General features: G+C 37.0%; 1 protein-coding gene across 4 annotated transcripts in view; it reads left to right on the top strand.

Moving 5' to 3' along the window:
- The window catches only part of ANO10 (anoctamin 10), a 76931-nt gene that overhangs the window by 36353 nt on the left and 25280 nt on the right, over positions 1 to 15298 (top strand). For all 4 annotated transcript variants that reach the window (XM_067470219.1, XM_060781856.2, XM_060781854.2 and 1 more), the window contains one exon: positions 12643 to 12759. In XM_067470219.1, coding sequence (XP_067326320.1) covers positions 12643 to 12759 — 117 coding nt within the window. The remainder of the gene's footprint in view (positions 1 to 12642; positions 12760 to 15298) is intronic.

Below are 15298 nucleotides of genomic sequence, written 5' to 3'. Positions count from 1 at the left end.
CAACTACAACTGTCTATAAAATTTCACTTATTTTTAGAGCATTGCTAGGCTTGGTGCATCATAGGAAGTTAGAGGATGGCTGGATCCAGTTGCTTTGAGTGCCAGAGCAGTAGAAAATTAAGTGGGCTCCCTCACAGATATATGAAACGGGTCCTACTAGGGCCATGAAACCATGGCAGCTTCTTGAAATGCTAGATGCTGCTAATTGATGTTACATTCTTGCTCATTTTTAATGTTGGGATATGCAACACATGATCCATGGTCTACATGGGTTCATTTGTGACCTTTGCCAAGGTCCTTATGGCCTTGAAACTATTTTGATAGTGGTGGGGATTGTGGTGTAGGTCCAGTGGCTTCCAGAAAGCCTGCTTGCTCTCCAAGGCAGGTGAAGAACTCTTGAGGTAAATCTTCAGTTGTAGTTTGGATTACAAGCACAAAATAATCATTTATCAGAATGGCAGTGGCACATTGTAATTTATCTAAATCTGGGAATATATTGCAGCACATGAGGTTATGGAGAGAAAGAAGTGCATGGGTCCAGTGCTTGGATCAGCAACCAATCCACTGGCAGTTATATTAGGACGCATCCTGTATATAATCAGAATCACTTAAGGTTTTCCATACTAGCTATGATTCTTGTGATATACTTCCCAAAGTAGATCGATATTACCGGTGCATATGACTATAAAGATTAAGATGTCCAAATATAAGACTGGGATTCTTAAAAATAATCTTTGGGTATAAGTTCAGTATTGCAAGAATTGTATGATCCTTGTTATCACAAAAAATTAGGGCACGGGACAATAGGTTCTACAGCAGCTTGCAGAAACCTTTTGTTTACAATTGATATTCAAATGTTATTTGAATTGGATTACTTAATGACATGCTAAAAGCTAACCTTGCTTTTTGAACAATCTGTAGAAAATCTGTATTTCATATTTACCTGAAATAGTAGCTTTGCTTTTCAGGAGTAGCAGAACTTCGTAAACTATATGGTTTATGCACATCTGTCCATGTAATGTAGAATTAATTGCTGAAAACATTTGGGGAAGTTTTTAAACTAATGTATTGTAAGCTTTTTTTTAAAAAAAAATTGGGGAATATACAGGGATGAGAGAACAAAATAAACATACACAATTTGAAATGCTGAAGGTATACTTTATATTATTTTTGCAAACACACATAAACTATAACAGACATATTGATATTGCAGTAGGGATCTTAATGAATGTTATCAGTTGGGTAGACAGAATAATATCTGCAGGCAGTGAAGTTATTGAAGATTAGCAGGCATTTTATGAAATGAAGATGAGTATGAAAATAGTCCAGAATAAAGTTGCCTTTATGTTTATCACAATCTTGATCGAAAGAGAAGCTTGTTGAAATGAAGTTACAGGGCCAGTGATGAATTTATATTGCAAATGGTGCAAGTAAATCTCATTCTGCTGTTTGTTACAATAAAAAATCAGGGAAAAGGACAGCAGGTCCCACAGCAGATTGATGTGACTCATGCATATAACTACAAAGATTAAGCTGGACAAACTTAATACTGTACTTCCTAAACCTAATCTCTGGATCTCAGTCTGTTACCTTGGGAATTGTGCATCCCTCCAGATGCTGTTAACTTCAACTCCCATAATTCTCCCTCGCTGACTATGATAAGAGCTGCTGAAGAGCAGCCACACAATTCTTATCCTTTCCCTGGGGTTTCTGCAGAACGATTGATTAATTTATCGGGATAACAAAAGGGCCTTGGGCGCTGTTTATTTAGTCCTGAAACATACCTAAGCTATATAGAAGTAAACATGCATCTGATAGTGCAGCTATATAATAGGCTGAGGCTAACCAAAGTCGTTGGTTACTGAAATCAGATGGGATCAAATAAATGTAACTTGATTTCTGTGAAATCTAAAACATGATTAATTTAGTCTGGATTGGTCTCATAATTCCCCAGGCATGATATCACCAGTTTCTTCTAAAAGAACTTTACACTGATGTAGAGCCTCATATTGGGCAGTTCTACTGTCTGCTTTTGGTACTTAAATCAAACAGCAATTGAGAGGACTCCTACTTGTACCCCCTCCCCCAACAGTCCCCCAACAGTGCAATTCACTTTTCATCATGGAAGAACAGAAATCTCTAATGTTGCTGGCTGCTATCTCTACTATCTTACCTTTGCCTAAAGCAGTGGTTCTCATTCTGTGGGTCCCCAGATGTTTTGGACTTCAACTGCTAGAAATCTTAATAGCTAGTAAACTGGTTGGGATTTCTGGGAGTTGTAGGCCAAAACACCTGGAGACCCACAGGTTGGGAACCACTCATAAAGCAAGGGGAAAAATCCCATAGACATGACTGTGCATAAATCCCTTTTATCGGTATTTTTCTTTCTGTATGCATTTTTTTCTTTCGATATTTACATTCAGTCTTATAGTTCTTCTCCTTTCCTCCATTGCTGACAACATATGAAGACAGGTTATTTTATTATGGGGTGGATAGAATGCAATGTGTGTCTCTCTGTGTAAAATAGCAAAATGTATAGTAAATTAAAATATAAAGTGAAGTAGTTGTTATAATAGGTTGGTTTAAAATGGGTACTATATCATGGGAGCAGTAGATTTTCAGAATTAATTCCACCACCTGATATTCATCATTTTATTTTGAGGATTCATCATTTTATTTTGAGGAGTGATTGGAGAAGCTTGTTTTTCATCAGTTTTTGTACTGTCAAAAACTGGCTCACTGATTCAAGACTGACTTCAACAGTTGCCAGAATTATTTATCATGCAGTTGTATTATGAATATCGAAATAATTTATGAGATGGCTACTGCTTTCCTTTTTGTGAGAAAAAAAATTACAATATTTGAAAAACTTACTACAGAATACTTTATGTAATTTGAACTGAAAAACAGTACTTGATAACACTGTAATTACTTCAATTTCTAGAACATTTCTCTTATGGCTTTAAACTGTTGCATTGACAGGAAAACGAAACCTTAAAACAAAAGACAAAAACTGCTTCATCTGAGGAAGCAAATTTAACATGCAGAAGCTTATGCTACCAACTTTATTTTCTCCATTAGTCTCTAAGGTGCTTCAAGATCCCTATGATTGGTTATAAACATGTAGTATGGAAAATAAGTGGGCACCATATTGGGAGGTAAAGACTCTTTTGGACCCAAAGCAGTTCTCATCTAGTGATGCCCCAGTCCTGCCTTCTGCACTTCCCTGTTCTTTTTCTTCTCCTCTTTTACCCCTGCCATATACCATCTGCCCAGTGATACTATCTTTCAGTCTGCTGTTCCTTGCAGCAATCCCAGTCCCTGCATCACTCCAGCTGTTGAGTTTATTGGTACTTTCTATTATGTACAGGACTGCACTGAATCATTAGTTGTATTTTTAATTTTAAAAAACCTGGTTTCAAAGGCTCTCATTATTCTTATAAACAATTCTCATTTTCTCACTTGTTGTCCCATGGGAATTATTGCTGTCACCTTCATTTCAGCAGCCTGTCTATGAAAATAATTTTGGAAGTCATGAGCAGAGAACATGAATGGAATTATTTAACATCTCTGATGCCATTAGAAAAATCTCAAGAGGCCTTCATTGCTTCAATGTTCAGGCAGCTATTTCCATTTCCTTGCCATGCCATATGAGACGGTTTGTGTGATTGCAAGCTGTTGGGTGAACTGTACAGACTCCACAAGTATATTCATTTGTTAGCTTAGATCAATTGAAATGTTATACAGATGCTTCCAAACATCTCATTTTGAGTATCACATCATTGGGTTAATAGTCTCAATGCTAACATACAAATGCTTGGGGGAGATTTATATTTGTTTGTAGGAAGACTGCAGGGGGAAGGAATGGTTACATTTTCCTAGGAGTATTTTTTTCTCCAATCAGAACCTGCCCAAGATGTTTTTTTAGCTATGGAGAAATATAGAAAGAGAGAGACGGGTAGAGATGACATATTTCCACATTCTTGATGAAAAAAGCTAATGTGCAGGTGGCCTAGGTGGAATAGGTTAACATCCCCCCACTCTGCCTGCCAATTTCATGGTATGTGCTTTGAATAAACTATATTCAGTCTATATATGGCTTGTGAGATCAATGCTTTTTGTATGTTTTTCTGTATAATTTGATTTCTTGCTGCCTTAAAGAAAATGTTAAATTATACGATATATCCCAACTTGTTAATGCCAATTTCAGTTTCAGTAGTGTTGATTTTAGGATCCTCTAAGCATATGTGTATTAAAAATGTTTGAGGGATACATATAACAGGAATGGGGTTTCTCATTATGTCTTAAAGGCAGCAGTTTGAAATGGAAATCTGATACTCTTAATGTATGCTTTAATTTCTGATACTGCAAACACTGTTTTTCAGTACTTCAGTAGTATGGATAAATATATATAAAGTAGAAATGTACCATGCTCAAAAATTATAACAATTAGTACCAATTTTCCCCTTATGTACTAGCCCTGTTTCTGAAAGTACACCGGACAATGGAGATCTGTGATTGGCTTTTCAACCTCTTGGACCTTCTTTTAGAAAAGTGAGAATAATTTAGATTGGAACCAGACCACTAGGAGGCAGCTCCCCATCACCACAGTTTCCACAATGTAAATTCTCACCATCCCATTTCTGTTTGTACCTTTACTACCAATGTTAGGGAATACCAATCATTACATTTACTCAACTAATGTTTTGAAAGAGAAAACAGAACTTGCCCCAGATTTCTTCCTAAAGTTAGAAAATTAAGAGGCAGGGAGAGGTGAGAAAGACGAAGTGCTGTGGCTCAGATTGCCACAGCACCTCATTCTATGATGGCAATCCAGGACCCAAGAGGAATTTTCTTTTTCATTGGTTTGACAAGGAGCAAAATACCTAATTTGCTATAGCAGTTCTTACAATTCCTACTAGAACTCTAATGTCATGTGACATTACTTTAAAGCACATAGGGAGTTTTTCCAGGCCTTGTGTTACTGCTGCTAGGTTTTGTGATATCCCCCCCCCCCCCACCAATCCTGCACTACTGCTGTTATAACTTTTACAACAAATCTCACAGTCATACTACTGGCACTCTACTCTCCACCTTGCTTCGAATATCACAGTGGGCTCAAGTGTTTGTACCCACCTCACTTCTCTCTTGGCTCTTCATTACACAGATGCAACACATGCATGGGCATCTAGGTGTTGAATTAGAGATTTCCTAGAGACTGCAGAGTATTGTAACTGATGTTAAGATATCTGTTTTGGGATTAAGATTTCAAAGAATCGCACCTCATCTGTTTATTTCACCTTGTCTGTTATATAGGTGTGAGTGAAGAAGAAATCTTCACTCACACTGAAGTATGTTCAACCCAGGAGAAGTGCAGTGTAGCACAAATCTCGGAACACCTGATGATAAGTATTGTTTTGTGCAGAGATTTCTGCACAGTCATGTAAAAAGGCATCATGCATGCAGCTTTAACACATACATCAGAATTTCGTGCACTTTGTCTGACAGCACTTCATGCATAAATTATAGTTAACTGAGAGCATTTCTTGGAAAGCAAAAGCAGTCACTGCCTTCAGTCAAAAAATCTTTTAAGAAACTGGGTAGCTTAAATAACTTAAAAAAGCAAACCCTAAATCTAAATTAGGAAGCCTGGTTCGTTTTGTAGGGATACAGTTGTTTCTTCCAGCATGATGCTGTAAACCTACACATTATTATCGCTGAAAGCAAGCACTTTTAAAATACCTCCCTTAGCAATTCCTTGATTAATAAATAGATAAAACAAACAAGCTTACATAAATTAATGTAAGATAAGATTTATCAGCCATTAGTAGTCATGATGGCTATATATTACCTCAAGTTTAAAGCTGTATGGTTATGTATAACAGCTGCAGGATAGCACTAATTGGAAAATGTTATAGTACTTAATGTCCTTCTTATGTCCTTTCCTTACCATCTGGATGGCCATTGTGAGAACAGAATGTTGAAGTAGATAAGCCTTTGCCCTGACTAGGTATGATGACTCCTATGTTCTTAAGGTCAAATTGAAAGATAATTGAAATATGTGCACTGTTTTCTGTGTGTCTGAGAAATTTTAGAAATCTTTCATAGCAGACCATTATACACAGATAGAAGATAATTCTTTTCAGTAAAGAGTTCAAAATCAGTTGTTCTGGTAAGCATAATGTTTTGATTTACTCATAGTTTAAACATGAAGAGGTATTTACAAGATAGCATAAACATTTTGCTTATACGATGGCATAAGTTTTGTTCTGTTCCTAAAATGGGTAGCATGGAACCTGCAGACCATATGCAAACCCCATACTCCACTTTTCAGCCTCTGAAGCTTTCTGAACACCACAAAAATATATAATGTGTCATTCCTGAGCAATTTTTGCCTGAATGTTTTACCTCCTCAAAATGGTGACAGGAAAAGACGCAGTCTCATTTCCAGTCTGAAGGAACTTGTTTGAGCTTATTTGAGCTTGTGCGAGGCAAAATCTATTCCTTCCCCCTATGCAATTGCCTGTCCCTGCTCTATTCTTTGTACTCTGCAGTCAAAAATCTATGGGTTTTTTTTTCAGAGAGCCTGAAATGAGCCCCCACCCTGATTATTTATTCTCTATTTTTGTCCATCAGAGATCCTAGAAAATAAGGGTACTGAGCGCATTTAGTGCACTTTTCTCTAAGTAGTGTTTAGAGAAGGCCCTACTATATTGTATGTAACAGGAATGGGCAACTTCAGGACGAATTTCACACATACAGTATATGAGATCTTTTAGTGCCAAAAATGTGCCAAACCAGGAGAAAACACATTAAAACAAACAGGAGATATTTGCTTTTAATAGCTTTCCCTAATTTGTTGGTCAAATTTGGTGGCAAACTTTAAAAAACCCTCAAAATAAAGATAAAATGTTCATATTAATGGGTTTTTAGCAAGTTCCCACTAAAATTTAGTAGTGTGATTTGTTGGAAGATTTGTCAGTATGGTTTTCTGCAGCCTTCCATGTCTTCCCAAATGACTGCGTATTAATTACACTAATCTTTATGGAACAGATATTTTCGAGGTATTTTTAAGTTCCATCACTGTAAGAAACGTTCTGGATAATATACAGGGTGAGGCAGCATAACTTCTTTTTTTCAAAATTTAATAAGTTATGCTGCCTCACCCTGTACTACATTAACTGTCCAAACATATGAAGGAACATATTTTTAAAATGTTCTCACAACCCCATTTTAAATACAAAGAACCCATTTTAGATAAAAGAAAGGAAATCTGTGGTCAAGACTCAATTGCCTCTTCTTCGCAAAACTCCTGAGCTTCCTGAATCTAAAGTTCAACATGGCCAACATATTACTGTCAATTCTACAGTGGGCAAGTGTCTAATATGAAGATCTTGGTTTGAAAATTGAGGAAGTGCCAGTCTCCTTGAGGTGGCCCATTACTACTTGACTAGAAAAAATCAGTACTTTTCCCTTCTGTGGCTTCAAATCAGGCAATTTAATTCTTTAGATCTGAATCTTTTACACGAAAGAAACACATAAAACGACCTAGAATTATTCCTAATTCCTTATGTACAGGGTGAGGCAGCATTACTTCATTTTTTAAAATGCTCGCCATTCAGTCGGTTGAAGATGTAGCGGAGTGCTAGTGGTCTCGTTCGAGAGGCGGGAGTATAAAGTTTTGTCCTGACACAATTCAGTTGCCATCGTGCCTTGGAAGAGTGAGGAGCATGCTTCTGCCGTTGAGGCCTACTTTTCGAGCAGATTTGGAGTGCCTGGCCCGCTCTCCCGATTTGGCCCCTTGTGATTTTTTCTATGGTTTTTTTTTAAAATCCCGTGTCTATGTGAACTGTCCAAGAACCCTACAAGATTTGAAGACCAACATTCAGGAAGAAATTGCCAACATAACACCTGCTATGCTGGCAAGAGTCATGACAAACGCCAGAAATCGGTTTACTCAGTGAATGGAGAATGGGGGACGTCACCTACCTAATTTGATCTTCAAAACTACGTAAAGCAAAACTTTAGGCATGCGCCTACATTATAAAACAAATAAAAATTTCTGATTCATACAATGGGTTTTATTGAGTTTTGAAAAAAGGAAGTTATGCTGCCTCACCCTGTATAAGCAGTATTTCGATCACATAATTAGGCAACCATTCATTCAATTTCCTCTTTCTTTCCACCAGTAGATCTTGTAATGCACTTAAAAATTGTAGCTGAATAAGAAGCAAATTTGAGGATATTTTGATTTTGCCTTAAGTGAACCAATACACACCAAAGAAACATTTCTTAGAAAGAGATGGGCTGTGTGCCTTTTTTGATACAGAATTTATCTCAGTGTGTACAATTTTGAATTCTAGAACTTAATTACGGTACTAAAAAAAAGAATCAACTCCACATTTTCTAGACATCAGATATCTTCCCAGGAGGGTAGACTGTCATATATAGGACACATATATTATACTGGAAATCAGTTACGTACTTCATAAAGCAAGGTGTTAATCAACGTGTTTAATTGAAATGTTTTCGTATTTTCCCTTTGTCCACTTTTCATGTAGAATTCATTTCAGATATTGTATTTGCTAATTTGAATTTTGACAAGTCATATCTTAATTCTTATTAAACATACACTAAGATAAGGAATATGCCAAAACATTTAAGAATTATAGAAAAAAATGTACTGTTGGGTGCATTATATTAGTAGGCTCAAGTCTAGAAGTTATAAAATTGACTTTAAAAATTTTTCGCCTGCATAATTTTTAGCTAACTGTGCATTAACATCAAGTTATTAATTGTTAATTAGTATATTTTCATTTTGTACTTGGAGCCCCCGGTGGCGCAATGGGTTAAACCCTTGTGTCGGCAGGACTGAAGACCGACAGGTCACAGGTTTAAATCCAGGGAGAGTGTGAAAGAGCTCCCTCTGTCCGCTCTGGCTCCCCATGTGGGGAGATGAGAGAAGCTTCCCACAAGTATAGTAAAACATCAAAACATTGGTCATCCCTTGGGCAATGTCCTTGCAGACAGCCAATTCTCTCACACCAGAAGCAACTTGCAGTTTCTCAAGTTACTCCTGACACAAAAAAAATTTACTAACATTTTAAAAACTTGCCTGATTATTAGTTTATTTCTGATATACTTTATTTCTGATATCTATCCAGGCAACTTGACAGTAACCAGGGCTAGAAAAGCACAAAGGCCTCTAATGCTGCCAGTGTGTATAGATATTTGAGGTAAATTTTCTGTGTGCCCACATCTCTGTTATCCATTTAGCCCTCTATGGATAAACATTTGAACAGAACTATAGTCAAACCTGTTTTAGTAAATCCTATGAACAGTCTCGTTAAAACTATGAAAGTTTTGAGACCCCATCCCCCAACCATGACTGATGACATGAATTTAAATAGGAGTCAGTCCAGATGTTAAAGAGAATTTGAAATTAAGTAAGATAAACAGTAGCTGGGAATCTGCTGTAAATGCCAAGACATTTTCTATGGTAAAGTTAGTCCATCTCTGCAGCACTATAGCAACCATTGATTTAATAGCATATATCAGTGATGTCTCATTCTAAGCCCTTGCAGAATAACATTATTCTCAATTGCAAGACTTAAAGAGATTCTGTTTTTCAAGCACATGCTGTACATGATGATTACAGGGTGTATGCCTTAGTATGAGGAAAACAGGATAGAATTAACACCGCTCCCTGATGTCAACAGTAAAATATCCTCCTATTTTGCCATCTGCCAAGTTGGTAAGGAGCAAAATGTCAATGCCTCTCACCCTTGATAATTGCAGCTCTATCAAACTCTTTGTGGACTTCTGCCAAATGTTCAAAGAAGCAGTGGAGCTGGCCTGTTCTGTAAAAAAAATTCTGCCATGAGCAACATGAGCAGCTGTGTTTTGCATCAGTGGGTCCTTAAACTTTTTTTTGAAAAATAAAAGTGGTGAATTCTTGGAATTTTGAACAGCTAATTTGATTTCTCTAGTAGTGCTGTATCCAGGGATCACTAAACTCAGATATATACCAAGAAAGATCAGTGTGATGATGAAACACATTAGGAAAGAATGTTTCTGTATGCTGAGGGCGGTAGAGAATATTGTTCAAACTGCGTTCTAAAAAGTTGAGGGCTGATAACAGCAATCACAGTAGTCAAAATCAATGTTTACAGAGCCAATATGAGAAGCTGACAGGACATATGTTGATAGTTGCCATTCACTGAAAGGATATTTAGTACCAGATATGTTACCTTGATACATAGTTGACATCTCATCCTAATTATAAGCAAATGCTGAGCAGGCATTGTGGAGATGCAGTGATTGGACCAGAAATCTATCTATTAGGGCTGGGCGGTTTTGTTTCGTTAATTCGTAATTCGTTAATAATTCGTTAATTTTTTCAATTACAAAACAATAACGAACCATTCTGGAGCAATTTTTTTAAAAAACGAATTTTTAAACACGTTTTGTAAATGCTTCGTATTTCGTTATTGTATTCATTTCGTTATTGTTCCGAGGTCGTTTCGTTATTTTTTTCCGCATGTCTGGGGCAAGTTTTTTGTTTAATTAGTGAAAAAAAATTATAATATCACACCAACAGTCAACAACAGAGGGAGAGGGAAGCTTCAGAAGTTTTTGGAGGTTTTTTAGCGTATTGCGCGGTCGCGTCCGCCATTAACGAATCGATTCGTTATTGTTTCGGAAATCGATTTGTTAATGTTTTGTAATTTTTTTCACATTTACGAAATTTCGTAAATATCGAACTTTTTTAAGGGAAAATTTTGTAATTATTTTAAATATCGAAACAAAAAACCCCCCCAAATACAAATCGATTTTAGAAACAAATTTTTCCGTTGTTACCCAGGCCTACTATCTATCATGAATCTGACCCACTAGTTTGAGAAATAGTTTCATGAAGTCATCGACTCAGTGGGTTTTCTTCTGATTAAGCAGGCATTGAGTTTCCCTGTTGATCTTCTTTTCCTACTAGTATCATCAAAGAAGTTGTATGGGTCTATATTCAAATAAAATATTTCTGAAGGGGTCAGAGTGTGAGATGTTCATATTTTATTTTTAAGAAAGAAAGACATTCCAAACATCACAATGATCTCCATCCCGGTATTTTGCGTTAAATAGGATTGCACATAATGTCCTTGTGCCTTAGTTTCTGTTGAGACACTTGACCATTCCTTGTTTGTATGCCCAAATATGATAATATATAGCTGAAACACAGGATTTTTTTGCAGCGTTCTCACATGGCAAGCGTTTTATAAAATGCCATGCCTCCTGGACAACTCTGATGCATTCTTTTGACAGACTGTTGCAAGTTTTATTCTTGCAAGTTTTATTCATAATTTATTGTTGCAAGTTTTATTCTTAATTTTAAATCATATTTTTCTTTTTTATTTGTGAATTCTTTTGTTAAATAGTACATGTCTGTGCTGTTATTTTGTTAGTGTATGCCAATAAAGGTTGTTGCTGCTGCTGTTGTTGTCTTGCACAGAATGACATACAGTCACTTTATAATTTCACATCTTCTCTTCTCCAGTGCTATGTGCTATTGTTATCACTTTTTCGTTAATAGGCATTCTGAAAGGTCCCTTCACAGATGTGACCGAGACACACATGTAATCAAATAATATTCAAGGATTTATGTCGTATTTATAGCTATCTCTCTGGGCAAGCATGACAGAATATTGAAGCTGATTCGATTCTCAGTCTGATACCTGTCAGGTTTTTTGAATGACAGTGTTTGTCATCCTTAGCCAACATAGAAAATCCTTTCCATTGATCCAATGGTAATTTGAGAAGTTAGGTCTATAGTCTATAAGTCACTTTTATATCATTGCATCATAGCTGGAGTATACCAGATTATTGAAGTGTGGGACAGAGGAGCCCCCAGTTTCCCCAGTTACTATCATTACTTAGACTACTATAGAAAGATGACTCTTAATTCATGTTGGCTAATCAATTATTTTATATTTACTATGAATCGTTCTTTTTTTTTTTTTTTAACAATAATAATAATCTTTATTTATACCCGTCACCATCTCCCCCAACGGGACTTGGGGCGGCTTACATGTGACCAAGCCCAAACAACAAATTACAATACAATAAAATACAAGTTACAACAAAATAACAACATCGCAATAAAGTACAAAGCATAAAAATACAATAAAAATATACAAAAAAACCCCACAATAAACTAAACATAATAACAGTGAGTGGGCCGCATGTACATAAAATGATTTAAAAACTCAGGGTGAGATAAAGGAGCAGAATTATTTATGGTATAGTACAATGCTATAGTAATATATCATACTGATATTGTGCTATGCTAATAATATAATATATTGCATGTATATATATCTTGTAAGCCTCTCTGAGTCCCCTTTGGAGTGAGAAGGGCAGCATATATATATATATTATTTTATTTTATTTTTAAAGATTTTATTTAAATACAATAACAACTTACAAAATAGACAAAACCCAAAACAGTGAACATTTTACAAACACATAACCCCACCACCAAGGCCTGAACAAGTATAATTCTATGAATCGTTCTTAAAAATAAAAAAGTGGCAATCTCTATACGTGCAGGATAACTAAACATCACATTTCTATTTGTCTTTTCCTCACTAGCATTTAGCACTAGCTCTGAAGTTTCTTATGTCATATGGGATTGCTGATAAACCACGAGACATTCAAACCAAATTGGCAAGGCTAGAATTTGAATCTCGAGAGGCACTCAAACAGCAGGTAAGAGCTATTGACATTGAAAGGTTGCGGGTAAAATGTAGATGGAAACTGACATTGTCTACTATTTTAGGAGTTAGGTATTGTTAAAGAATATTCAGTATTCTAGAATAGTTAATCATGTATATACCTCAGTTAAATGAAGTAGGTGTTGAAGAGAGCAATCTTCTCAAGCCGCCTCTATTTGATGTTTGTCTCTTTTATTAGTATGTCATTTTATAAACTGAAATATATGTCTTATTTGTAGTTTGCAGTTACCTTATCTCTAGATACGTAAACCAGCGGGAGGGGCTGCAGGTCACGTGACTGCCTCAGTGGCACTTTAGAATGTTCAGTTTTAAACAGTTAGAGAAGTCAGTTGAGCCTTGAGCCTATTAGAAAGTTATTTGAGCATTGAACCTATTAGAAGCAACAGTGTTGAGCCTTGAGTCAACTTGAGTGTAGAAGTCTGTTAGAATGTAGAAGCTATTGTTAGGAAGTCAGAAAACTATTGAGGTTTATATCTCATTGAAAGTAAACTGTTATTAAAGAGAGTTGTGTAAAGCAACTGGTAAATATTATAAGTTTAAGATACAAACTCTCTGAAATGTTTTGAAGTTTTAACCCTTGAAAAGAAATGTGCCTGTATATTTAAATACATGAAGTTACCAGTAAACAAACTGATCAGCCCCTTCCCTCCTGTCATTTGGCTTTGGGAGCAAGCATTTGGCCCAGCATAATTATCTGTGCAATACAGTTGGAACTGACCCTGGATTGATGAATATGATTATCTGATTATTTGGCTTTGGGTCTATGCACAATAGTCATCTAGTATTGATATATGTTGTTTTGAATTGTTGTTTAATTACATTTAATAGTGGTTGTTGAGAAGGGCAGGAAATAAATGTTTCAAATAAATAAATAAATAAATAAATAAATGTTATCTTTAAAAAAAAGCTTTCTCTTGTATCTTTGCCTGCTGAAAGCATCAAATAGAAACAAAATATCTACGTGCCCAGTGATCATCCATTACCAAATAAACTCTGCTACCCCATTAGGTTGTGATCCTAACAGTTCATAAACTAGACTTGCCAGGGACATTAAAAACAATAAAATGGGGTTCTATTCTTATGTCAGTAGAAAAAGGAAAAACAAGGAGGCGATAGGACCTCTTCGAGGAGAAGATGGGGCAATGCTGATAGGGGATAGGGAAAAGGCAGAACTACTTAATGCCTTCTTTGCCTCAGTCTTCTCACAAAAAGAGAGTCTTCAACCTCAGCAAGATGGAGTGGATGAGGGATTGGAGGACATCCAACCCCAAATTGGGAAAGAAGTCGTCCAGGAATACCTGGCCGCTCTTAACGAGTTCAAGTCCCCAGGGCCAGATCAACTACACCCCAGAGTATTGAAGGAACTAGCGGAAGTCATTTCGGAACCATTGGCAACCATCTTTGAGAGTTCTTGGAGAACGGGAGAAGTTCCAGCAGATTGGAGGAAGGCCAATGTGGTCCCAATCTTTAAGAAGGGAAAAAAAGGATGACCCAAACAACTACCGTCCGGTCAGCCTCACGTCGATACCGGGCAAGATTCTGGAAAAGATTGTTAAGGAAGCGGTCTGCAAACACTTAGAAACAAATGCAGTCATCGCTAATAGTCAATATGGATTTATCAAAAACAAGTCATGCCAGACTAATCTGATCTCGTTCTTCGATAGAGCTACAAGCTGGGTAGATGCGGGGAATGCCGTGGATGTAGCGTACCTGGATTTCAGTAAGGCCTTCGACAAGGTCCCCCATGACCTTCTGGCAAGGAAACTAGTCCAATGTGGGCTAGGCAAAACTACGGTGAGGTGGATCTGTAATTGGTTAAGTGGACGAAAACAGAGAGTGCTCACTAATGCTTCCTCTTCATCTTGGAAAGAAGTGACAAGTGGAGTGCCGCAGGGTTCTGTCCTGGGCCCGGTCCTGTTTAACATCTTTATTAATGACTTAGATGAAGGGCTAGAAGGCATGATCATCAAGTTTGCAGACGACACCAAATTGGGAGGGATAGCCAATAGTCCAGAGGACAGGAGCAGAATTCAAAACGATCTTGACAGATTAGAGAGATGGGCCAAAACTAACAAAATGAAGTTCAACAGTGACAAATGCAAGATACTCCACTTTGGCAGAAAAAATGAAATGCAAAGATACAGAATGGGTGACGCCTGGCTCGAGAGCAGTACGTGTGAAAAAGATCTTGGAGTCCTCGTGGACAACAAGTTAAACATGAGCCAACAATGTGATGTGGCGGCAAAAAAAGCCAATGGGATTTTGGCCTGCATCAATAGGAGCATAGTGTCTAGATCTAGGGAAGTAATGCTACCCCTCTATTCTGCTTTGGTTAGACCACATCTGGAATATTGTGTCCAATTCTGGGCACCACAATTCAAGAGAGATATTGACAAGCTGGAATGTGTCCAGAGGAGGGCGACTAAAATGATCAAGGGTCTGGAGAACAAGCCCTATGAGGAGCGGCTTAGGGAACTGGGCATGTTTAGCCTGAAGAAGAGAAGGCTGAGAGG

The sequence above is a fragment of the Anolis sagrei genome, chromosome 6, assembly GCF_037176765.1.
Source record: "Anolis sagrei isolate rAnoSag1 chromosome 6, rAnoSag1.mat, whole genome shotgun sequence".
NCBI lineage: Eukaryota > Metazoa > Chordata > Lepidosauria > Squamata > Dactyloidae > Anolis > Anolis sagrei.
This window is presented reverse-complemented; position numbering and strand designations above follow the sequence as displayed.